Source organism: Condylura cristata, unplaced genomic scaffold (assembly GCF_000260355.1).
Source record: "Condylura cristata isolate star-nosed mole 26May11 unplaced genomic scaffold, ConCri1.0 scaffold00033, whole genome shotgun sequence".
Classification (NCBI taxonomy): domain Eukaryota; kingdom Metazoa; phylum Chordata; class Mammalia; order Eulipotyphla; family Talpidae; genus Condylura; species Condylura cristata.
The window spans coordinates 10,390,619-10,416,049 of NW_004567134.1; the positions used below are offsets into that span (position 1 = coordinate 10,390,619).

The following is a 25,431-nucleotide window of genomic DNA, read 5'->3' on the forward strand; positions in this document are numbered from 1 at the left end:
GGGTCAGGAGAGGTCTGCTGCCATGTGGGTCAGCTCCCAGGTGGGGGATCGAACTCATGCTGAGTGGCTTTAGCTTCTTAGTGCTGTGCTTTAACCTGCTGTGCCACCCGGGAGGGCTGATACCTTGCAGAGCTTTTAACAAAGCCCTGCATCCTCACCCTCTCGAGACTGTATTTTCTTATTCTAAAACAAATTCTAAAATTTAGAATTGTAAAATTCTAAATATGATGAAACCATCATAAAAGATCAGACATGAGGCCCTCCCTAGGTCAGACCTCTCCTGACCTGCCCGCTGCTCCCCTCAGCAGTGTACTTCGTTGATCTGCCTGTTCTGCTCCCCACTCTGTGTCTGGGGAATCCTCTCACCACGCCTCACCTCTGGCCTGTACCCCAGTTCTGTATGCATAAATAAATCTTTAAAAAATATATATATATATATTTAAAAAGATCAGACATGAGTGATGGTAAATAGTTACTTGGTGTAGGACCTCTGTCTGAAAACCTGTCTTCCATGTTTGTGGATATTTTGTAGCTTAAGATATAATGAAGCCAGGAGAGGCTTCTAGAATGGCATCCTCCGGTTATAAGTAGACATGGGCGTGAGGGTAGGAAGGGATAAAAGCAACCTGAAATGTACTTCAGCAGAATGAATACTTCAGATAGGAGAAATAGTGATGAATGGCACCCAGGGAAAATGAATCAGCTTTGGGACCCAAAGGGATAAATATTGACAACTCTGAGCAAAAAAGACAAAAGAAAGAAAGAAAAGGTGTAACGCCACATAAGAATAAAAAGCAGGACTATTTATTTCTGAGGGATACCTGCTTACATATACAGTGAGAGGATTTTTTTTAATGCTTGGTGATGGCGAAACACCAGAGTCAAAATCTGGGGATGGGGAGGAGGCTGTATGATCTGGGAGAGGAATTCACAGAGTATACACATGGCGTCTGCTCCCTGAAAATGGACGCTAGATGCATGACGATTCCCTCTGCACTGTTTCAAACCCCTTAAACTATTTGAGGACACCCTTGTGATGGGGTCAAAGGTCCTAGAGAGGCATCCGCACTTAGAAACGGCCTCAGAAGTTGCTGGAATGTTTTAGTAGCCAAGGCTGTTGTATGTGTACAGCCTCGCTGCCCGCGCCATGTTACAGACCACCAAGCCAACAAAACACAAAAGCTTGTCGTGTCCACATTCCAGACAGTCGACAGTCTCCTGTGTTGTCACTACTCATGTTCCTAATTATTATTAAATGCTTTTAACTTAGGCTGATTTTGAGGAAATGTTATGAAAACATAGATGGAGAGTGAGGTGTGAAATTGAGCTCAGATCCCAGAAGGATAAATGAACAGTCTGTGCTGCCAAACAGTCCCAAATCAGCTCTGAGCCTTCAGGTCGGCTGGGCAAGAGGGAAACCTAGTGAATTCCAGAAATCAGCTCAGTAAGAAAAAAAAAAAGCTGAGTTTTCCCTGGTTCTAAAAATTTGGGGAAGAATTAATCACAAGGGTCCTTACGTACAGGGCGCAGAAGTATTCCGAGGTGCTTCTGCTGATTTGCTCTCCGTGGCTCTCCTCAGGGTGCTTACAGGGCTCAGGTCACCCCTGGGGCTTTTCCTGGCCCCAGCCTGAGTCAGGAGTCGGCGGCCCCGCTGCCTGGAGCTTCACCTCCTGCCATTCTTCTCTGAGTTGGACCCCACCCACCCCCCCAGTCTGCTTTTCTCCATACCGAGGACTTTCAGCTCCCGGGCATGTCCACTCCCCTCCCTTGGGGATGCCCTTCTCCCAGTCCTGGCAGAATTTGAGTCCTCTCATTCAGATCTCCAGGCGAAAGTCATCCCTCCCTCCTCCAGAGCCACCGCCAGACCCAGGCAAGGAGGAATGAGAAGAGGGAGGAGAGCTAGAGGGAGGAAAGGAGAAGAGGATGAGGGAAAAAAAGAAGGAAGAGGAGTAAGAGGAAGGTAAAAAGGGAAGAGGGAGGAGGAGGAAAGAAGATGCTAACCTGGGGCTGGCTCCTACCCGCAGTCCTGAGTGACGCACCTGGCGCGAACTGAAGCCAAGGAAGCAACAGCTAGAGCAGCGTGTGTTCAGTTTTGAGCTAAGCGTGGCCACTTAGGTCCTCCCCAAGTGTCCGGTGGCGTCCCTTTCAGAAAGTGAGGCTCAGGGCACACTGGGGGTGGTAGTCTACAGCCCCTGCACCTCACTAGCTTGCCATTCAGAATCTCACGCACTGGCTCAGAGTTTGCTCCAGGCTGCTGAGATTGTATAGAAACCCAGAGAGGCTTTTGCCAAGCCCCCAGTTCTGGTGGGATGGTGACCCAGCCCAAAGAGCACGGGCCTGTACATGAAGCATTAGCACACGCTAATATGTTATTAGCATGTGACCGGGTAGTACACAGGGACCCCGAAACTGTTAAGGGATGCATGCTTTAAAAGGGATCCAGCCATCGTGTGTACAAAGGCAAAGGAAGCAGACTCTTATTGTGAAAGATGTCTCATAGAATTGTGGGTGTGTGTGTGTGCGTGCGTGCCTGTAAGGAGAGAGAAAAGAATGTCCATAACAGCTTCGCAATAAAGCTCCAAAAATTATTCATTCCATCATGTGCAAATGCCCAACCTAACAGGCTTGGCCTGAAGAGAGACCACTGAGGCCCTAAAACTTGCCGCGAGATTCAGACAGCCATTCACAGTACCAGATGTTGCAGGAAGGGATACAAAATCCATCCTTATAAAAATGCTGGTGCTTGTTAGCGCCAGATGATCGTGCGACAGCCGCATTAATGGGAAATGCACTGCACCATTCTTCCCCTGCCGGGACTCATACATATTGGATGTGCAGGGAGTTCGTAGATTCTATAAAATGATTTTCAAGGTTCCCTTAAGTTATGCCTGGAGAATAATCTATGTGTCTCTTAATGCTTTCTGCTAAGCTAGATTTTCATGATTATTTCTCCAGAATTACTTTATTTAACTCCCACTGTGCCACGGGTCTTCTTGTGTCATTTTCCGTTTGTTTTCCAAGTTCAGTGAGAGATACCTAAATAGCCTCTGAGGCAAAGGTGGTCAGCCACATTCTGCATCTGACCAGGGCCTCGTTCCAAGATGTATAACGAACTCATATAGTTCAAAAACGGAAAGCAAATAAGCCATTCAAAACGTGGGAGGAGAGCCACACAGACACTTCTCCAGGGAAGACCTACAAAGGACTGGCAGGCGGAGAACACGCTCATCGTCACTGATCATCAGGGAAATGCAAAACCAGAGCGAGCCGCCACCGCACCCGGTGGGAACGGCCAGCGTCTAAAAGGCCAGAAGCAACAGGTGCAGGTGAGGGGACACAGGAAAAAGAAAGCCAATGGGGGGGGGGGAAATGAAGCGATAACGACTGATAAGAAGCCTGGGTTGAATATCGTTGAGTGATAAAGGGGGACACAGCCCATCTTTTTTTTCTCCCCCTTGTTCTAAACCTCAGGGTAAGGATGGCATCGGCGTGACTGACCATGTAAAATTACATTTTCTTGCAGATCAGCTGTGCGGAAGCTGGGTGCGAGCGTATTTGAGGAGGTCTATAATTACCTCAAGAGAGCAAGGCGGCAGAAGGCCAGCGATGCAGAGATCCGCGCCTCTCTGGAAAAAGTGGTGCCGCATGCCAGCGACTGCTTTGAGGTGGACAGGCTCCTCTACTTTGAGGAACAGTTGCTGATCGCAGCAGGCGAGGGCCGCCGCCTCCAGAGTCATCCCTCAGCAGCTGCCAAAGCCCAGCTCGCGCAAGGGGAAATGAAACCGTTGAACGCATAGGCTGGACCCGGCTGTGGGAACAGGGGCTCGGCCGCCACCACGGTCTTCCTTTCCGTTGCTTGTCAAAAGCGAGGCTACACTAGAGTGCAGGAGATGCCTGCCTGGCCCACAGGGCTGGGCAGTGAGTGCTGGCCCTAAGCTGGTGGGTCAAGCTGGGGGTTCTGGAAAGCGCCACAGCCTGCAGGGCCATGCCTGGCCACCACCAGAAGCCCGCTGCTCTCTGCCGCCCCCATGTGGATGGACTCGGCACCTGGCCACCTTGGGTCACTGTGCCGAGGCCAGCCTGCTCCTGGAGGCCACCAGACACAGGCCTCTGACTCGCCGAGTGGCCACCCAGGAGTCAGACACGCTTGTCTCGGGTCACCCGATTCTGGTTCCTTTGGCTCTTCTGCGATCACTAAGCAAGACCTGGTTTCAAGACCCCACGAGCTTGAGCTCCCAAATTCATCGATGGGTTATTGAAGACTTTGTGCTTAATAAAATAGCTTGAGGCTTTCTAGAAAGAAGTGAAAACCCCAAAGAAATGGTAGCGGTCAGGCCTGAGCACTTACAGACTATTTTGACAGGAGGGTGACAGATTTGTGTAAGTGACAAGACAAAGGAAAAGGGACTTGAGCCCCGCAGGGGGGTTACTTTGGGGGAAAAGTGACTGGGAAATATATTGGGGAAACTAATGACAGATCAGGGTGGTTTATGTAGATTGATTTGTTCAGATCTCTCTCAACATCCATCCTGTGCTAAGAATGAGCCCCTTTTCCTGGGCCTGGAGAGCACTGTTCTCATGGGAAATGTGTAGAAAGAGGAGGCCAGGGGTGGGGTCTTCCTGCATCTGCTGTTTTTTAAATGTTTTCAGTCAGAGTGCTCCCAGTGCCTGGTGTGGCACTCGGGAGGGTGAGGGGGGCACATTTTGGTGCCATACATTGGGACAACAGGTGCAACCTGAAAATATCCCACCCACCTGGGATGGATGCTGTGGACCATTTCAGGCGTAAGAGAAAGGAAAACTCGGAAGAAATGCCACTTTGGATCACAGCGCCATGCCCTGTAAAGGGAACTTCCTCCTCTTCCCCAGGAGTGCGGGGTGGGAGCACAGGATTTAAGATGTTCAGAAGGACGGTGCCATTTAAGACTGCCTGGGAAATGCTTCCCCCCTCAGCCACACTCTGTCTTCAGTTTGGGCCACTCTAGTGTATTTATCACTCATCCAGCTGCAAGATAGTGAGTGAAGACTGGTAGAGGAATTGAAGAGCTGGAAAGTTGGTGTTATGAAACAGTCACTGGTATAGCAAAGGGACCCTGCTAGGTTGCTGCTGTCTAAAATATATATATATATATATATTTTTTTTTTTCACGAATGCCAATTGACCTTTCTGCTTTCTATTTATGCAGAGGAAATGCCACCAGCTATTTTGGGGGATGTGGAGATAAGGCACACAAAGGAGAGTGCTGCAAGTTAATTATTTAATGTAGTTGGGGCTGAGACTGGAGTAAAAGTCCTATGTCAATTATATTCTAAAAAGAACCCAGCGTCACAGTGGGCTCCAGAAAAAGGAGGCTAACAGATTAAATGGGGGGGGGAGGTGAGGGGTGGGAAGAACACCCCAGTCTTCTTTTAAGATGATAGGATACTAACTAATGCATCCGAAGAGAATGGGACCAGGGAGAGACAGACACGGACAGCCACAACCTGTGTAAGGAAAAAAGAAATTTGAACTTGTTACCAAATGACTTGGATTTTAGACTCATTGTTGCCATTCACTGTGCCAGCCAGAACAAGTCCTTTTCTCTCTGGGTCTCACTTTCCTGCCCATGCCTGAACATTGATGTTGCCGGGGTGCAAAAGAAATCATCTCCTACCCCTCTGGGTTCTTGTAGCCTGGGAAATAATCAAACAAGCAACAGGCAGATCAAAGTTCAACATAAGTTTAATAATCATAATGCTTTAAAGAACAAAATTCACAGATTTCAAGCTCGGACTGTCTTTATGAAATGCTTCATGAAGCAGGCAGCCTCCCATTGAGATACTGCAAGGCAGCTACTGACAGAGATGCGATGAAGTAGTTAGCAAATGAAAAGATGAAATCACCTGCTCAGCAAACCCTGAACCAGAACCCTCCGCTAAGCCATTCCTAATTCCTGACCCACAGACACTGTGAGGTAATAAGTTCTTCCTGTTGGAATGTGTGTACACTTCTGCAGCAAATCAGTAGACAGAAGGCAAAGGTTGGTGGTGCAGTGGGTTAAAGTGCAGCACTAAGAAGCCATCTGCAGCCTCTTCAGCATGAGTTCGATCTCCAGCCAGGAAGGTGACCCACGTGGTGCAGCAGGCCTCTCCTGACCCGCCCACTGCTCCCCTCAGCAGTGTATTTCAGTCCATCTGTTCTGCTCCCCGCTCTGTCTCCGGTGAATCCTCTCACCCACCACATCTCTGGCCTGTACCCCAGTTCTGTAAGCATAAATAAACAAATAAATTAATTAAAAAAGAAAAAGAGCTTCTAGCCCTCGCCTGAGGTCCTGGTGGACAAACCCCATTGGGGCGCTCTGGCTGGTAGCCCCTCCGCCCCACCCCCCACACTGTATATTATTCAGAATTGGTGCTTCGCAATCTGTGTATTTGAAATACACAGGGAATTTTTTGAGAGTTAAGTGAATGATTGAAAAACTACCTGGCAGATGGTGACTGTTGGTCACTTCTTTCTCACCACACCGACTCTCCCTCTCCTGGACCAGAAGGGACAGTCTATGAAAGGATTGTGTGAAATGCAAAGTTTCATTCAAATGTAAATTATAACCTTTACCTTCAGCTTCATGTGAAGTCAGACATCTTTTTATTTTTAACTTTTTTTTTTAGTAGGGAAAACATCAAACTATATAAAAGTAAAGAGAATAATAGAATAAGTCCTTAATGGAGGTATCGTGCGGTTTCAAAAAATGATCAGTTTGTGGTCAATCTTATTTTATTTATACTCTCGCCCACTCCCCCCTTGCTGGGCTATTCTTATATCATTCATAAATATTTCAGCAGCTATCTGGAAAAGATAAAGACTCTAAAAAAAATTCAGGGTACAATTTCACACATAAAAAGTTACAACTCTTAGATTAAATGTCTCTAAAAGTTTTTTTTTTTCCTTTAAATTAGGATCCAAAGACAGGCCAGTGCTTTGTCAGGTATGTCTCCTTAATCCCTTCCGTATAGACCCACCTCCCCCTCTCCTTTCCATTTGTAGTTTATCTACTGAAAAAAAAAAGGTGACTTGTCCTATAAAGGCTGGATCTACCCTTCTGATTTTTAAAATATAAACTATTATTTAGTTAAAGAGTTGTACAAAAATTGTGAAGTACGTTATCTATATTAGTTAACTATACCGGACTGACATCGATACATTATTATTCAAGTCCACACTATATTCAGATTTCCTTCCTTTTCACCTAATGTCCTTTCCCACCCAGGACACGCTCCGGTAGACCATGTGACACCATCTTCATGAAGCCTCGGGCCCTCTTTGTTGTGACAGTTGCTCATACGAGGTGGTCCTCATACGTCAGGACGCTGAGATTGGAGGTGTGCAGGTCAGCGTCCCTCCGCTGGGGGGGGGGCGTGTCTTTTGGGGGAAAAGAGGACTAGCGAGACCACATTCATCACGCCTTCTCAAGGGTCCACTCAACAGTGACTTTGACTGTACCTGTTGACCTAGCTCACCTGGCTGAGATACTCTTTGCAGGTTTCTCTGCAAAGCCACAGCGCTGGTTCCTGCAGCTCCTCATACACCTTTCCACACTGTCTAGCTGGGAGGATGTCACCAGTCACTCCACCCCCAACTCTTCCTCCAGGGCTGAGGAGCTACAGAAATGTTTTAAGTTCTTCTATATACTTTTGTCTCTTCTCCATTTATTAACTGACTATGTCCGATTATTGTTTTTATACGTTAGATTCTCACCCAGTGCTGCTGCTTTGTTGATTCAAGTTTGACCATTCTGAGCTCTTTCAGTTGGTTATTGCTTCTCTGCCCCTTTTCAACATACTTTCATCAAGTCATCAAGACGTTTTGTTTTGTTTTTTTCCTTTTCATTGAAAATAATTTTTGGCACCCTGCTCCAGGCTCATCATTGTTACCTAACGCTGGTCTCAGTTTCCCTCAGCCAATAAAAGGAAACAGTTTGAGGAAGAGGAAAGTGGTTTTATTTGTCAACAAATGAGGAGGGCAGCAGACTCATGTCTAAAAGACCATTGTCCTGCCCTTTGGCAACTTACAGGGCTTTTTATACAATGTTCAACAAAGAAAAGGGGAGCTGGTAAAATTTAGTGTGGGAATGTAGACAGGTGGGCACCAGCCTTTATTTATGCAAAGAGAAAACAAAATACCCAACAAGAGTATTGGGGAGAGGGACAGGGAGGAAGAGGAGTCAGCCTCAGCGAGCTTTCTCACCATTTGCTTTTGTTTGGGATTCCTTTCCTTGAACCTAACCCTGTCTAGGAAGAGGAACTGCAAGGAAAACAAACTCACAATCAGTTAAGAGCTCTGGGAAAACCAATTCCCTCGTAAGTTTGTCAAAGGAGGCAAATCCGCAAATGCTTATCTGAGAGCCCATTTACTGTATCGTCATGTTTTTATCGTTGGCGTTTTCAGCTCCGGTGCCTGAATCAGTCATTTTCTTAGACGTCTTGGCTCCTCTTATTGGAAAGTGGTATTGGAGCTCAACATGTGGGCCCCAGCCCAGGTACGTGGGTTGCTCCTGGGGTGTCAGAGCTTCCATGACACTGGCTCTCGGCTGACAGGGCGAGGGGACAGACGTGCTCACTAGCTCTGCTGTGCACACTCGTCTGTAACATGCTGTATGGAGCTGCCTGCGTCTGAATTATTCTAAACGCCAATTCATACCGATGTCACCAGCCCTCAGCCACTAGCACATAAATCCTTCTAGCTCCTTCTTGATAGTTGAGAACAGTATTCTTTGGTATTTCGTGTAAATTGGTAGTTAGATCCAGACGCAAGTTCAGTTTCTTGGCAAGCATATGTCATAGGAGGCGGTGAGTTCTGCAGTCACCAGGCACATAACATCAAGGTTATTTTTAGTGACATTAGCAGCCATTGATGTCATTTCCTGGGATCTATTTATTCTTGAAAGTTCAGAAAATCATGACATTCTGATTGGCTCCTTCCTTCTTCTTTGATTATCTGGAATACTCGGAACTAAAACTTCCCCTCACCTACTGTTTGATAGCCCTGACGTAGAACCTGTCTAAAAACATCAGAATGCATGCTTAATTCTTTTCCTCTTTATTTTGAAACAATAATGGGGTCCCTACCTTCTCTGAGGCTGCCCACTGGGCTGGTTTTGGTCTGGAACTGGTGGTGGTGGCTGGTGAAGCACACCCATTTCTCAGTAATCTATCTCCAGACTCCACTCCTGGACTACCTGCTTGGGGTGGGGATTGAGGAAGGAATAGGGGCTCAGCTCTCCAGTTTGGGAAGTGACGGCAAGGCTGGGGGAGGGGCTGTCACCAGGCTTCTATATTGTTTCCAAAAGGCTCTGGTCTCCCAAGTCATTACCTCTTGTGTTGTTGCCTCGATTTGATAGATTAGAAATAGTTCAAGAAAGCAGATAAGCAAAATACCACAGCCCAGAACTCTGGGAAAGATAGGTTTGACCCTACATCCTTCAAGGCGGCTGGTCTAGAAGAGAAACCAAGGCATCTTTGGGATGTTAGGAGATAGGGTTAGGGCTCTGCTCCTCAACCTTGGTTATTTACTAAATCTACCCCAAAGACATTTAAAAACCACCCAGGCCCCAGATCATTGCCAGAGATTCTGATTTAACTGACCTAGATCCTGAAATTGGCACTTTTTCATGTACTTTTCACAAGGCAGTCCTATATTTATTCAGGGTTTTCTTTATTTTTCGAACTAAAGTATTGCTGCAAAATATTATGTAAAATCATTGAAAATGAGTATGTACAGACGACATTAGCTCACCACCGAGAGCCCAGCCCTCCTCTCCTCCCTGCAGTGGTCCCCTAGAGTCTCACAGGCTAATGAGTTGTCACACCCACAGCCTCATCACCTTACCTAGTGCCTGAGTGTTGCCTTTGCCATGTTGGCTGGAAATGACAAGCTCAGGGATGTCTCACGCTCCCCTTGGGGAAGCAGGAATCTGGGGGAGCAGGGTAGGGCAGAGCTCCAACCCTCTGTCCTGACTCTATGTCAGCAACTCTGCCCTCCAGTGATGGTGATGGATACCATCACCCGGCACTGCCCCAGGCTCGGTGTCCCCGAGCTGTCATCCTCTCCACTTAACAGGTGGGTGAGCAGGGATGAGAGTTACATGACTTACAAGGGCACAAGGCTGTGATTGGGGTCCCTCCAGGCTGTCCTGTCCTGGGCTGTCACTCACAGACAGCCCCGCCCTCTCAAGAAGCTGCCTCCTCCTCTGCATAGCTGGAGATGTTCAGACTGACTGTATCCCTGAGCTTCTCGTTTTTTAAAGCAAACTACTTACCGACTGGCAAGAACCGGTTTCCGGCTAGACATGCCCTTCTCTGAGACCCGCGCAAGGTAATTTTTTCACTTTCCTTTGCTCCCTAGGAACCAAGGTCAGCTTGACCAAAAGCCAGTGAATGCTAGAGAATGTCCTCTATGACCAGTCCCAATGCTGGGTCAGTTCTAGCCTTCTGCCCTCCACCCTTTGCCTTTAAACCCCCTTTAAACAAAGACCCCAGCAGGGCAGAATTTGGACTGATACCTGAGTTTGTCCTCACCAATATGCAAATCTAAGACTTCCAAATACATTCTTCTAGCCTTGTGGTGTTTTCTTAAGTCAATACAATAAACTCCGACTCAGTGCAGAGGCCCTTGCACAGCGTGGAGGGCAGAGACAAGGTGAAGGCCTGGGCGGCACTGGGGGTGCACGCATCCTGGCTCCTCAACATCAAGCCCCAGAAGCTCCCTGCTCCAGACAAGGGGAGGTGCGGAGCTATTCCTGACCTTGCAGCGCAGCTCAGAGGTCCCAGTGTGTGTGGGCCAAGTCTAGAAAGCCTGGCCGGTTGGTCTGCCGCAGACCCCACCTCGCTCTCCCGCCTGGCCTTATAGGGTTTTTTTTTTTCACCCACAGCTCTTTCCTCGTTGCCCCTGCCCCTGCCTCTGCCCAAAGCCCACCTATCCTATCTTTCTTCCCTGTTGCCTATCATCACCCCCAATCTCGGGCCAGAGCTATCATTCACCGCCTCCCTTCTGCGATCTTCATCTCCAAAAATGGCACATGGCATGCCTTCCAGTGCACCACATCCCACCACCCACGCTCTCTCCACGGCCCCTGTTTTCTCTCCACCGCCCCTGTTGTGTCCCTGTGTCCCGCAGCAAGGAAGAAAGTCAGGAGACAGAAAGGTTGAAAAGGCAGAGTTTATTGCTCTGGGCAGCAGCTGATTCAGCGCTGGAGGGTGGGGTCTGCAGGCTGAGAGTGCTGTGGGGGAGGGTCTCTTATTAGGGCTTTAGGGTTGTTGGTGGGTTTGTTTGTTTGTTTTGGTGGTGCTTTACACCTGAATGCAAGGCCGGGTTCCAGTCACTGTGGTATTGCCCATGTGATCACACTCAACAGCCCCGACTGGACAGGACACTTGTCTGGGCCCAGCGGCCGCTGCCTCGCTGCCTCGTTTCCTCCTAACCCCGGAGTCGGGTACCATCCAGACCAAGGCGGATGGGGTTCCCAGAACGATCCGCGTGGTTCCTCGGCTCCCGGGGCTCTTTTTAACTTAGCTCCACCCCAGGCTACAAACCCTACGTGGCCCCAGCTCTCCCGACCCGCCGCCGCCCAGTCCTTCCGCCGCGGGACCCGAGTCCCTCCCGCCTCCAAGCTGCGGGAGCGCCGGCCACACCTTCGGCCCCGCCCCGCTCCGCCCGCGGCCCAACCCGGCGGACGCTTTCTCTCGCGCCCTCGGCCTTCGACGCGGCCGCCTGCAAGCCCCGTCCTGATTGGCTGAGGCCGAGGGGCCGGGGTGGGCCTGGCTGTCTCGCCCAGGCTCGGGTTGGCCCGGGCTGGGCACGGCCGCCGGCCCGCGTGGGCCTTCGGGACCGCGGAGCCGGGAGCGTGGCGCCATGGCCGGGGTCCGCAGGCTGGAGCTGGCCGAGGCCCTGGCCCTGGGCCCCGGCTGGCGGCACGCGTGCCACGCGCTGCTCTACGCCCCCGACCCGGGCAGACTCTTCGGTCGCATCCCTCTGCGTTATGCCGTGCTGGTGAGGAGGGGGCGCGCCCGGCCACGTCGGGCCCTGCGACCGGCCGGGGGCCCCGGGCCATCCCCGCTTCCTCTTCCCGCAGATGCAGATGCGCTTTGACGGGCGTTTGGGCTTCCCCGGCGGCTTTGTGGACTTGCAGAAGGGCAGCCTGGAGGACGGGCTGAACCGCGAGCTGGACGAGGAGCTGGGCCCGGGCATGGCGTCCGTCCGCCTGGAGCGCGCCGACTACCGCAGCTCGCACGCCGGGCCCGCGCCGCGCGTCGTGGCCCACTTCTACGCCAAGCGCCTGACGCTGGAGCAGCTGGCGGCGGTGGAGATGGGGGCTCCGCGCGCCAGGGACCACGGGCTGGAGGTGCGGCCGGCCCGGGAGCCCCATCCCACGCCGCCGATCTCCCCACCCCCGGGTTCTCCCCGTCCCGTGTGCGTGGTGTCGTTGGGGTTTTCATCTGGATGACTGGGTACAGGAACCGGGGCTCCCTAAGAAGGTGTCTTCCCGTCCTCCCCACCTCCTTCTCTGCCTCTGCGAGTGTACAGAACAAGGGCTTCCAGCTCCCCGAGGGCAGTGGCCAGGCACTGTGCTTACGCAGGGCTCCTGTTTTTCTTGGGTAGATGTGGCCCGTACCTGGGAGGAAACCCAGCACCTTAGGGTAAGGAAGCAGAGGAACCTATAATATATGGAGATAGTTTTCAAAATGGCAGCTATCAGAATCTGGGAAGCTTATAAAACACCCATTGTTGGCCCCACTCCCAAGAGTGTTGACTCAGTGGGGTGAAGGGGAAGAACCTGAGAATGTGCATTTTGGGCGGATCCCTAAATGATGCCGCTATGGCGGGGCTGGATACCACATTGTGAGGATCTGGTGCATCCTGGAGGCAGGGGCCCCTGAAGGCTTAGTGATAGGAGACAGGACTAAGCCTACAGGGTTAAGTCGTTCTTTAGTCTGCAGAGAGCTGGGCTTACTGGGCTCCACCACAGAATGAGCCCTGATCTAGAAGACCAGCGTCAACCTGTTACAAGTGTCTATTTCTTTCACAGGTGATGGGCCTGGTGCGGGTGCCCCTGTATACCCTGAAGGACGGTGTGGGGGGCCTTCCGGCCTTCTTGGAGAATTCTTTTATTGGAACTGCGCGAGAGCAGCTACTGGAGGCCCTCCGGGACTTGGGCCTGGTGGAACCCGGCAGCCTTAAGCACTGCACCTCACTAGCGGCAGCCCTCCCTGGGCCCCCGGAACCTGGAGTCAGGACCTAGAGTGGAAGAGGGAGGAGGCGGGAATGGATCTCTTCTGGGCCTGTGATAGTAGCAGATGATAGGTTCAACGGAGAAGTGCGTGCAGTGTATTTGGAGCAGAGGGCCCCTGAACACTCAGCCTCGGCAGCTAAAGCCCGCAGCTTACCTCGGGCCTGGCACAGTCTCAGCCTGCATCCTCCCTGTCCATTTGCACACAGCTCATACTTATGACAGGCAAAGCAGCTCCAACTTCCAGGGCCGGAGGAGCTGAATGTTTGAAGTGGGGCTTGTGGTCTCCCTGGGCAGCAGGTTTCTCTCAGGCACTGCTGAGAAGATGCCGGTCCTCTTCGTAGTGAAATTAATAACATTAATTGCTGTTCCTTCCTGGAAAGTTGCACTTGCCCCAGAATTCTCTAATACTTCCTGTCCTTCCAAGCTCACCACCCCTGTAGGTCAAGTTCACCCTTCTTTGTACCATCCCCTCCTGGCTGCTATGGCAACCTGACATGTTCCCCTGGTGAGAGTCTTCCAAGAATTGTCTGGTCCTGCTGGGACATAGGCCTCACAGGTCAGAGACTCGATTACAGCAGACTCAGTAAGTTCTCAACAAAATGCCCACTGTACTCATGCTTCTGGGAGGGTTTGTCTCTTCCAGGACTCAAACAAAGCTTTCGAAGCTCATTTTGAATATGAGCTCATGTTCATTCTTTTTCTGGGCTCCCCCTTACCCCCCACTGGGCAAATCGCACTGGACTAGAATTTATCTCATCTACAAATCCAGTGAGTGGGTACTTTCCTATGTCTTGCGGGATCTTGGTGTCCCCTTCTCCAGGGAATCTCAAGGACAAGCCCTGTGTCTTCTGTTTAGCAGTGACTTGTCTGTAGTATGTGCTCAATAAATATTTGCTTGAATTATATTCATCTGTATAATGAATGGATGGATTGGATAAACTATCTCAGAGCCCCTCTTTGGCTTCTTGGTAATGTAGGAAGTACTTTCTCTCACTGTGTCCAATCAAACAGGTATTAATTGTTAATTGCTATGACAGGTTAACCAAACACACTGAAAAAGCTGTTTGGAGGTATTCTAGCGACTTCTTACCTCGTGACATCACACTTCCTGCTCATCAGATGATGGGTCCAGCATAGATGAACTCACCTAATGGACTTAGTGAGGCTTGGAGCCAAGGCCAGCCTTCGTGACTAGTATATGACAAGGTTTTGGTGGCCCCTAGCAACAATTCTAGGTTCTCTTCCACCTGTTTCTGTAGCTGAGGGCTTTATGTCCTTTCAAAAGCAGAATATCTGGGATTTTTAGAGTGCCCACATCAGACCAAGTATGTATTGACTGCATGGAGCTTTTAAAGATAACATTGTTGAGTTAAGGGGGTCGTATTGCTTCAGCTTCATAATATCATTTTAAGGGGATTAAGTTCCAAAATCATTGCTCCGGGCCTGCTGATAGGATGGCCTGATAGGGTTTGTCCTGTGCTCGTAGTATGGGCAGGTTAGGTTTGCAAGTTCATGTATTGTAGCTAATTGTAATTACACTATGGTGTGAATATAGCAGCTGTTCTTTCCCTACGTCCTAATGGATAAACTAAGTCCAGTGGATGTTTGATGGAATTTTCAAGTCGTTTCCTCCAACTGAAAGGCTTCCCATTAAACCTGCAGTCTGCAGTCTTGGCATTCTCAGCTAGAACTTTCTGGGCTTTCCAAGAATAGGTCTTCTAAAACTACAAGAAGTATGCAGCTGTCCCCGCTTTCCTATTTGAATTGAGATCTCGGTGTTTCTGGCTGAATTTCTTACTAAAAAGAGGGAAGCTACTTCATGGTTTTAGGGCTTTGTGAGTAAATACTACTCACTAGTTATATAAAACCAAACAAGACAGAAAAGAGCAAGTAAATATGTTGATAAGCCGACTCCAAATGCCTTAAACCTTTCTTTCTTGATGACCAACGAGAAAGTTTTGAGACTGGCCACATGCAGATGTGCCCAGAGTCCCTGCTGCCTGGGTCATTGCTAATGCATGTTGAGGTGCTTACCTGTCTGATGGCCTCATGGATGTCGACCCCACCAGGTGGGTGTCAGATTCAATTCTGGTTTTGTATCACTTCACCAGCTTTTCCACCTTAACTGACAGTCACAGAAACTACCAGAATGTGCAATCCTCGTGACCAAAGTTGCAGATTCAGGGTTCGGATTCTATTTCAGATGTGACAGAAACATTTTGTCTATGTTGACTATGTGCACTGCTGCGGGACACTGGCTGAAGCCCCTGCAATGAGATTTGGGAAGTCAAATATAATTTTTGACATGTAGGTACATCCCCTCTAACTGACAAACTTGTATTTTTAATGAAGTTTTGGGTTGAAAGTGCCAGAAGATCCAATTTAAATTTTCTTAGCTCATCTACCTGGAAATCTCAGAAATAGATGGATTTCAGGACAATGTCATCCAAAGGGTTAGTGTTACTCCCCCACTCCAAGGCTGGTGCCCTTACTTGTGTCAGAGTGGAGAGTCTTTAGCTTTGCTATGAGTGACCCAGCTCTGACCAGTCCTCTTGATCAGAAGAAGACCATCAGCTCACTGGAGGACTAAGGCCCAGCAGACCTAAATCGATTCCACTGTCAAGGGCAAGACTAAGTGAAGATCAGTTCTATTCAGATCTCATGGCTGCTAACCAGTGAGGAAAGGAAACAAGCGACACTGTCCAAAGCTACAAAATCGTGGCTCGGGAAGGCAGACCGTTGCCTCTGAATTAGGTACATGATGACTTTCTTCAACCAAAGTGTAGAGGGAGCGCAGGTCAAGCTGGAGTTGTGCCTAATTTCAAACAGTTGCCTGGAATTGAAGGATTTATTGAAACCAAAGGTGTCCTCGGCGATTTTCCCAGTCGCTCCCTTATTCAAGTGAGAGCCAGAATGGATTTTGTCCTTTACATGCGACAGTTTAAGACACCATAAATAACTACTTGGGTCTTAGCTCCTTTTGTTTGGAATGCTTAAGCAGAGAGAAAATCAAGTTTTCTCCCCTGGCATAGCCACACAACTCCAAGTCAAAGCTGAATATTCAAACCTCAGCAGCAATATCTCAAATGGCCAGTTTTTGAAAAATCACTTACAAATTAGGCTGTTCTCCAGAGGGAGTTCTTTGCTTAAGCGACTATAAAATTGGTAATATGGTTAGGACTCAAATTAATGGGCTGGTGTAGTCTTGCAACAGGCTCTCCTTGGCCAGCACATTTAGCACGAGGCCTCTCTGCCTTGAAGCCCTGTCATCCGACGTTTCCAACTGACAAAGTAACACTGGCCCACCTGGAATCTCTGAGTGCACTGAAAGGCTATCACCTGCATGGACAAATTGACCGACTCCTTCCCAGGCATGTGATCTCAGTCACTGTACCTCACCTGCAGTCATAGTTGATAGGGCCTTGCTCCTGGGGCTGCGGCCTGTGGTGTCCTGGCCTGCTGTCTGGGTCCTGAATCCAGCCAAGCTCTGACCACCAGGAGGCATCTTTCGTAAATGCAGCTGAGCTTCCTGAACATACGATATGATGCACATCATCATATAATTGCTCACATTAACGTCATTTCACTCCTGTGTTCATTTTACTAAAAAAAAATATTCAAACATCAGTAAAAAAATCACACAGAGAACATCCATATGCCATGGCCTCCATTCGGCCATTCACACTTTACTTCATTGGCTCTTCCGATTTTATTCCTCTTGCTAGCCCTTTCTCCTATCGTCCCATCACATTTTTCATGTAGATCAAGATAAAGTGCAGATAGATACCAGTATACTTCACCCCTAAACATTGTGTTAAAATGTGTGTACTGTGAAATGCACTCATCCATTTCTCACAAGTTCATTATTTTTTAGTAGAAACATTAAGTTGAATTTAAAGCTCTGCTCATACTGTGTTTTTAAACTAATCAGCCAGTGTTTTAGCTGAAGTCACCCTGCATTATAACAGTATGTAAGTTCCAGGTGTGCATGTGCTAATCTTGCTGGCATTTCAGATGCACATTGGTGACTCAGACCTCAGTGAAGATAAACAACATCATCACCCCGAAAGTTCCCTCAAGCACCTTCCAGTCGGCCCCCAGCCCCCTCCCCTACCCGGCCCTGCCCTATCCAAGCCAGTAGATTTGGTGGTTCTGAAATTTCAGGTAAATGGAATAATAGAGACGTGTTCCTGCTGGGGCCGGCTTTCATGGGCCAGGGCTCCTGCCCTTTCCAGGGACGCGGGGGGAGGCTGCTGTCCTCTGCCCTCACAGGCACCAGCCCTCTCTGAGTTATTCCTTGCTTCAACAGATTCATTCTCGGAAACGGTGTCAAGCACGCTGGCACATGCAGCCTGGTCCGCTCACAAGCACCAAGCTCCACCGTGGTACCAGGAGGCCACAGAAGTGGCTGAGAGAGCCCAGGGGCAGCAGGACTGCGAGCCGTAAGGCGTAGACCAGTCTGCAGGCAACGGCGGAACTGAAGCAGAGTGCGAGAGGAAGGACGCAGGTGCTGGTGCTTTGTCGCCAGAAGACAAAATGGCCATCTCCGATCATCCAGGAGCCAGGGACTCAGTTTAGAGCGACAGATCAGAGGTAGCTGTTAATTTTTTTTTATCTTAATTTTATCACATTTTTTTAATAATATAGTAGTTTATTTTTTACATCATTTTGTACTTTTTTTTCATCTCAATTGTAATCCCCGCGGGTTTCCCAGTCACCTGCGTGCCATCACCATAATCCCGTGCATTCTCCTCCCCGCCCCCCGTTTTTGGTCCCATTCCCCACTCCACCCCCACAAAACGTCTCTGGTATATGGTTGTTCATTATTTTTGTTATATTCTTGCCTGGTCCATTATACTCCTGCTATGAGTGAAACCATCCGGTATTTTTCTTTCTCTTTCTGGCTTATCTCACTCAGCATGATCTTTCCCAGCTCCATCCAAGTTGCTGCAAAAGACATGTGTTTCTCTTTTTTGGTTGCTGAGTAATATTCCATTGTGTATATGTACCACAACTTTTTAATCTAGTCATCTACTTTTGGGCATTTGGGCTGCTAGCTGTTAATTTTTTAAAAAGATTTATTTATTTATGTATTCAGATGAGGATACAGGCCAGAGGTGCAGGGGCGGTGAGAGGATTCACAGAGACAGAGCAGGGAGCAGAACAGGCAGATGGACGAAGCACACTGCTGAGGGGAGCAGCGGGCGGGTCAGGAGAGGTCTGCCACACCATGTGGTCACCTCCAGGCTGGGTCTGCAGCTCACGCGGAAGCGGCTGCTGCCAGCTTGCAGTGCTGCGTCCAACCCATTGCGCCCCCAGGGAGGGCCGGTGGTTGCTCATTACCGGTCATTTTCTGTCTTCAGCAGAGGTGGACAACATTGGGGGCTTTACCAAGTGTAACAAAAACTGATGTTGCACTTTCTGGTGAAAACATTTCAGTGGAAATGTTTCAGCTACTGAGACTTTGAAATCCACTGAACTCAAGCCTAGAGAGAACCATGGACGATAATGAAATTTGTGAAATTTATTGAAAGATGGGATTTTTGTGAACCCGTCAAGCTTATAGCTAAGACTTTTCCTAATTTGTCTGGCTGTTGCTGTGAGAGAAAGAAAATTTTCAAAGTTAAAATTAATTAAAAGTCCTCCCTGCCATGTAAGGGGAGACAGGTGGGCAAGTCAGGTGACCTGATCTTAACAGAAGCCAATTTTGACAAAATCACTCACGTTTGCAGAAGTTATTGCTCAAAAACAAGATCAAAATGTTATTTCTTTACTGAGATGGAAGAGGTCACTTTTTCCTAAAATTACATTAATATAATTAGAAAATATTAATCATTCATTTTCCTTGGTTATAATGCCATATTTGTGTAATTTTAAAATGTATTTCACTGGCATAATTACACACAGGCAATTCAGTAATAGAAACATTTAGTGTCTGCACCATTTTTCTAATTATTATCATTCGTTTCATCTCATGGTTGTGACCGAAAATCCTTTTGCAGTGGAGAGGCGGGTAGGAGGCTATAAAACAATCAAAAATATTGGAAACAGCTAGACTCCGCCTTGAGCTTGCTCCTTGCTCCTTGGATGACAGAGAGAGCGGGGAGCCGAGGCCTGAAGGCCAAGGAGAAGGCTGGTGGAGGCCCTGGCCACACAGCCTGTCCAGGGCGCTGGCCACAGCCCGTCTGGGGCGCTGGCCACAGCCTTTTCGGGGCCCTGGCCACACAGCCTGTCCGGGCCGCTGGCCACACAGCCCATCCGGGGCCCTGGCCACAGCCCCTCCGGGGCGCTGTCCACAGCCTGTCCGGGGCCCTGGCCACAGCCCGTCCGGGGCGCTGTCCACAGCCTGTCCGGGGCCCTGGCCACAGCCCGTCCAGGGCGCTGTCCACAGCCTGTCCGGGGCGCTGTCCACAGCCCGTCCGGGGCCCTGGCCACAGCCCGTCCGGGGCCCTGGCCGCACAGCCCCTCCAGGGTGCTGGCCACAGCCTGTGCGCCTGAACGTGGGGGCTGCGTCTGAGACACTCGCACCTCCTGGACCACAGAGAAGCTGAGCATCTCCCCCGGTCTATAAACCCTTCATGTGTCACTCCTCGGCGAAGGTGACCCTTGGGTGCTCTTCAGGATGGAAGCCAAAGGACTCTGCCTTCGGGCAGGCTTTGCCACCACCCTGGGCTGGCTCAGCCCCTTTCTTTCCCCGCCGTGTAGAAACTCTGGGCCCTGGAGTGCAGTGCCTGCGCTCCGGCTTCCGCTTTCTCCCACAGGACAGGGTCAGTCCCAGATTAACGGAGGGCTGAAATGTTTACGTGTGAACATTTTAGGTTAGAAGTCCCCAAGTGACCGCACAGTTTGACCTATGAGTGGTATTTTTTTCTCTTTTCTTCACCTCCTATCTCCCCTCCCCCATGAATAATTTTATTGTATAAAGTGTGGGTTAGTTTCCAATGCTGAATTCTCACACTAAGAAACCCAAATTCTCTCAGAATTTGTCTTAGAAAACCGGGAGCTCGGCCACGCCTGTCCTGTGTGGACAAGAGGCCCTGAGGAAGAAGCTCCACTCTCCAGGGTGGCCTAGACCAGAGTCCCACTGTCCTGGCTCGGGTGCCCTGCAGCAGCTTCTGGGGCTGCAAGTTACCCCAGTCAGCCGCACAGCTTCCCTCCCTCCCGCCACCTGCGCCAGGTAGGCCTGGGGCTGGGCCGGCCTCTGCTGGGTGCTGACTCCTCAGGGTTAAGCTCCTGCCTAATTGTCATCAAGCTGATGAGGCTTGATGGAGACAGAAGGTTCTGTCTCTCTGGGACATTTGTGTGCAATTGGGGAGGTCTGCTCTGATCCTGTCCCTCATTCTGGAACTTCCCGGTAATGACCTGAGAACCCTTCGCAGTGAGGCTTAATGGTGGAATGGCAGTCTAGCTACCTTCACACTTTCCCAGTTCTCCACTGTCAGAACCATAATTCACGCCATCCTTGTCAAGATTCTTATGAGACCAGGAAAGGGCATTCAGATATCTTTATCGTGTTTGGAGACATCAGATATCGTGTTTATTTTTAAATAAATCCTTAAAGCTTTAAGAACAACTTAAAAGGTTTTATTATTATCTATTTAAAAATCTTATTTTCCAAATTTGAATTCGCTGTTCCCTACACTCAACACTTCAGGGTCGTTATTTTTCCTCTTAGGATGCAGTCCCTCTCCAGATACTTTATTCATTTGATAGTTTACTAAATGATTTCTTAATTTATATTTGTTGATTGAACTCAATTCTGCCCTCTCAACTGTTTTTCTCCATGAATATTCTAAGTTGGGGAATTTTTTTTTTTTTTTTTTATGTCGTGGTGGTATCTTGTTTTGCTCACTTCCCAACGCCTCTTTTCTTCATTTCTGGAAGCTGCAAAGTGACCCCAAAAGAACAAAGAACACCAGGAGGCCCATCATATGTCCACTCGCTTTTATTATTACTCTTTGCTTTAACAGCGGCTGCTTACCTCTCCTCTAAAGTTTGGATCTTAGGACCTTGTGAACATCTGTTTCTTACTTTATATACTGACTTCTAAAAGAAAAAATGACGCATTTAGCCAAGGTATGTCCACCAATTTTCCATAACAGAAGCTGTCACTTCCGATTGCTGAGGTGGCAGCCACGGGCCTTGTCAGTCGGTGCTCCGTGGCCGTCTCTGAGAGTGCACAGCCAGCGGGTGTTAGGATGCCCATCTCATGTCTCTTTCCCAGTCCAGATCTTTCTCCCGTTGGCTGGCCATACCTGTTTAGAAAGTGCAGTCCCCGCGGGCTAACAAAGGAAATCAGAGCATTCTCCTGCTTTCGGGACTCCTGTGGAGCTAGAAGCTGAAGGTCTGAGTTGGGGGTGCCAGCTGGGTTGGGGGGAGAGCCCCCTCCTGGGTGGCAGCCTGCCCACTTACTGCTACATCCTCACGTGATTGAGAGTCACAGTTGTCACCTTTTGTCTCTGCTGGGGATTTTTCAACCCAGAAATTCCAGGGTCTTGCAGATAAATCTCTGTGTGGAAGTCAGGCTGAACCCCGGTGACAGTTATATGCGAATAAACAGGTTGAGACGGCACGCAGCTGCCCTGACTTCTCAGAGATTGGTTCCAGCATCAAGGCAACTTGGGAGAGTTTAGCCAAGGACTCCCCAAAGTCTGGAGCTGATGGTCTCCAAACATTCTTGCTCTCTTTTGCGCCCCCAAGCTGAGCAGGGAACCATGAACTTGCAGTTTTGAAATCTCACTCCTGTAACACTGTTCTCAGCTCACTCCCAAGGACTGGATGAACTGGGGCAGGCCTGGCTGTCTCAGGAGTGAGCAGGCCCAGAGTCCCTGTCCCTGACAGACACCACACTCCGCTCATCATGTGTTCAGTAAACCAGGTGCCATCTGGCCTTGATAAAGCGCACACGTGTCCTTTTCTGAGGCTCATCTCTGCAATGCTGCAAAGTGTTTGGAATCACTGGGTGCTTAGCAACTCTGTGAAGAACAGGGTGACCCAGGGCCTATTAAATGAGTGTTCAAGAGCTTTCTGCAGGAGGCAGCATCTTCTGGGGTGCTTGCTAGTAAAGCAGGTAACACAGGCCTCACCCCAGGCCTCCTAAGTCAGAATGTCTAGGTGGGTTCCAGGAACAACATGTAATCTAAAATACTCTGTGCATTCCCTCCACTTAAAAATCTCCAGTGATTTCCAACCTCTTCTAGTGTAAAATAATTGGTATCTGCCCTTAGTCTAGGAGGCCCTGCTTGGCCAATTCTATCCTCAGCTGAAGATTGAGACTCATCAGTCCAACAATTGTCTCCTTGAAGCTTTCTCGAAACAATTGCTTTTGGCCGAGGTCAGCGTTTTCTGACCCAGTTCCAGCGGGACAGGCGCGCCGCCCAATTCTAGCTTTAGAATGGCTTCACGGGTGTCAGTCTTCCACAATGTGATACCACAGGGAAAGGACGAGCACAGTGCCTGGCCCAAAGTTCTCGGAGCAGCGAGGAGGGCACTGAGCTTTAGAGGTGTGGCCTGCGGTGAGGAAATGATGCACCTGCCACGCAGAACGTGTCTCTCCCTGGACTGCCCGCTGCCCTCAGTTCACCTTGCTGTGCCATCTCCAAGTTCTTTGTACCTTCCCCATTTTCACTGTCAATTGTAGCCGCGGGGAAACACGCTGCTGGTCTCCCCGATTCGTGCCTGAAGCTGGGGTGACAGCAACAGCCCCTGCCTCTCCAAGCAGCCAGCTCCTCTGCTAGCTGCCGACTTTCACAGCAGAGAGGGGCCACCGTCAGGCCTGAGTCCACTCACAGGCGCTGCTTTGCTCGGAGTTGGGCTCCCCAGAGGAAGGCACCAAAGCCAGGCTTACCCCCAGGTCACTTAGCCGGGATGCAGAGAAGCCCAGTTCCTAATTCCCGGAATTCAGCTGTTCCTCATCATCCCTCAACCAGCTCCCTGGGATTCCTCTCCTTTCCCACCTGCTAAAACGGCCTTGTCACTCCAGGGAGCTATTAACCTTATAGGACTGAAACTACAATGAAAATAATGCATCCGGGTTCTGAAGAACAATAAGCAGCTTTGAAGAGGAGCAAGGTGTAGATGTTGTCCAGACCTCAAGCAGGTAGACGTTGTCCAGACCTCTCTAATGCAAAACCCAAGTGTCAGAGGCCTAGGGGCGAGCTGATTTAATAGGTTCTACCTGGAGCTGAGCGAGACTTGAGGGCCTTGGGCCTTGGCCTCCAGGTGATTCTTATGCAGCTAACGTTTAAGAACCGCCTCCTCCACCTTGGCTGTGTGCCACCGCCCCAGGACAGGAGCTGGGGAGTGCTGGCAGTGGGGGACAGGCCAGCCGACTGTGAGGCCTGAGGCTTGGTGCAGTGTTGGGCTGGCTCGTGGGGTCCTTGGGCCCCCCGCTGAGAGAATTCAGCAGACTGGGCCCCTTCAGCGACTGGCGCAAGTTTATTAAGAAAAGGAGGCGCCTCCATGGACACAGGTGGGTGACGCTGCGTTGTTAAATATCGCTCTTTGGTGAAATGACTCTGGAATTTAGCGCTTTGTGTTCGGGCTGGTTTGGTTTACCTCGCTGATAAGCCTCTCTGTCCCCACCTCCGCTTCCTGGACGCTTCCATAGCTGGTTTAAAGACTTAGGATGGCTACCCGGCCCCGGTTAACTTCCACCTTCAGATCAGGGTATTTATCCAGCCTGAATTGGGAGCCAGCCTTGTTCTGCCTGTATCACAGCACGTTGGCATTTAAATTTTAATCACTAACCAAAATTTCTCTGACCCCTCTGGCTCCTCAAGGCTGTGTTCCATTCCGGCCTCCATTCCGGGGGCATCCAGAGAGTTTCTGGGGTGGCTTTTCAAGCGCCTCCTGCAGAGAAGTGTGGGCCAGCCCTCTCTCCTTCCTCATTTGCATATAGAAGATCTTTTAACCTGAGTGATTTCAGATTTCCAGCCTTTGGCCTCCTCCCCCTTCCTCTCTGCCTCCAGCTCTGTAAACTGCATGCAAGCAGAACCCAGGGGGAGGACATTAAACCATGGAGAAATAATGCTATAAAGGCAGGCAGGAGTCCTAACCCATCTCATCTTGCTTGTAATGGACACATTATACAACCTTATATATTGCAGACCTCTAGTTTCCTTTATGGCCAAATGGTTAATGAGTCCAGACTCATGAGACCCGCCAGCATATTCCAAAGCCATAATGCCCAGACCAGGGATGAAGCGAGGATGCAATCAGGAAGGAGGTGGGGGAAAGGGACTTGTCTTTTCCCAGTTTGGAGGCAATGTGTTGCGTTCCTTTGGGGGGCGGGGGGAGGATTTGGCATTGCAGGGAGCGCTGTGTTGTTCTGCTACGCCCCCGGGATTCTGGGGCTGCTCATGGTGAGGCCTTTGCCTTCTGCTGGAGGGGTTTTGTCAGCCCAGGGAGCATGTTTGCAAGGGTTGGGGAAATGAAGTCCCCACTGGCTGTGAGCCAGAGGCACGGGGCTGCAAGAATTTCATCAGAGACATTGGAATTCCCTGCACAGAGCAGGGGCTGGGGGGTGAGCTCCATGTCTCCAAAACCAGCTTGGGGCTCCCTTTTATAACCTGTTTTTGTGGGTCAGTTTGGGCCGGTTATGTGCTGGGATGTCTGGTCTCGAGAACTGACCTTTGACACAGAATGTTCCTGGCCCTGCTTCCTCACTCATGGTCCAAGTGATGAATCTTGTGCCTGGTTCCCATAGCAACCTTATTAATTCGCTTTCTTCCAGTGTCCTAAGCCCTCCTGTGGGGCAGGGAGCGGGGGCTTAGCTTTTAGCCTTATTAAATGATACCCTGACTGTCCCCAGAAGCAGCACTCAGAGGCAGCCTGGGACAGCTCTGCATTGCTGACCCCGACCCCTCACACCCCAAACAGACTTGAGTGGAACAGGCTAGCGGCCTTCATTGCTTTCTCTTCACAGGTTCACTGTCTAACTCCATCCCTGGTATTTTTTTGGGTCACTGTCTAACTAGCCTGCTTGTCCTTAAATCCATGCCGTAGGGTCTGCTTGTAGGGGAAGCCAAAGTCAGACAAGCATAGCAAGGCAGTATATAGTTCAAGGGAAGGAGGCAGCTCGCATTCTTAACACGAAGCATAAGATGGCTTTCAAGGAAATGATGTTGATGAGCTCACCTACCCACTTGTCACTGTTAATGTGCAG

General features: G+C 49.7%; 2 protein-coding genes across 2 annotated transcripts in view; both read left to right on the top strand.

The window, feature by feature from the left end:
* Positions 1-5,101, top strand: part of NEK11 (NIMA-related kinase 11) — a 155,934-nt gene extending 150,833 nt beyond the window's left edge. The window contains exon 19 of the mRNA XM_012732067.1: positions 3,524-5,101. Coding sequence (XP_012587521.1) covers positions 3,524-3,797 — 274 coding nt within the window. The 3' untranslated portion in view covers positions 3,798-5,101. The remainder of the gene's footprint in view (positions 1-3,523) is intronic.
* Positions 5,102-11,812: 6,711 nt separating this feature from the next.
* NUDT16 (nudix (nucleoside diphosphate linked moiety X)-type motif 16) lies at positions 11,813-14,033 on the top strand. The gene is made up of 3 exons (XM_004692192.2): positions 11,813-12,025; positions 12,108-12,377; positions 13,062-14,033. Exons 1-3 carry the CDS (start codon positions 11,888-11,890, stop codon positions 13,272-13,274), a joined length of 621 nt encoding a protein of 206 aa, XP_004692249.1. The 5' UTR covers positions 11,813-11,887; the 3' UTR covers positions 13,275-14,033.
* Positions 14,034-25,431: the final 11,398 nt, after the last annotated feature.

Excerpts from the sequence above, each read along its gene's own strand:
- NUDT16 (XM_004692192.2), top strand. The coding sequence starts at position 11,888 with ATGGCCGGGGTCCGCAGGCTGGAGCTGGCCGAGGCCCTGGCCCTGGGC. Across the intron at positions 12,026-12,107 it reads CTCTGCGTTATGCCGTGCTG|ATGCAGATGCGCTTTGACGG; the intron begins GTGAGGAGGGGG and ends CTCTTCCCGCAG. Across the intron at positions 12,378-13,061 it reads CCAGGGACCACGGGCTGGAG|GTGATGGGCCTGGTGCGGGT; the intron begins GTGCGGCCGGCC and ends TTTCTTTCACAG.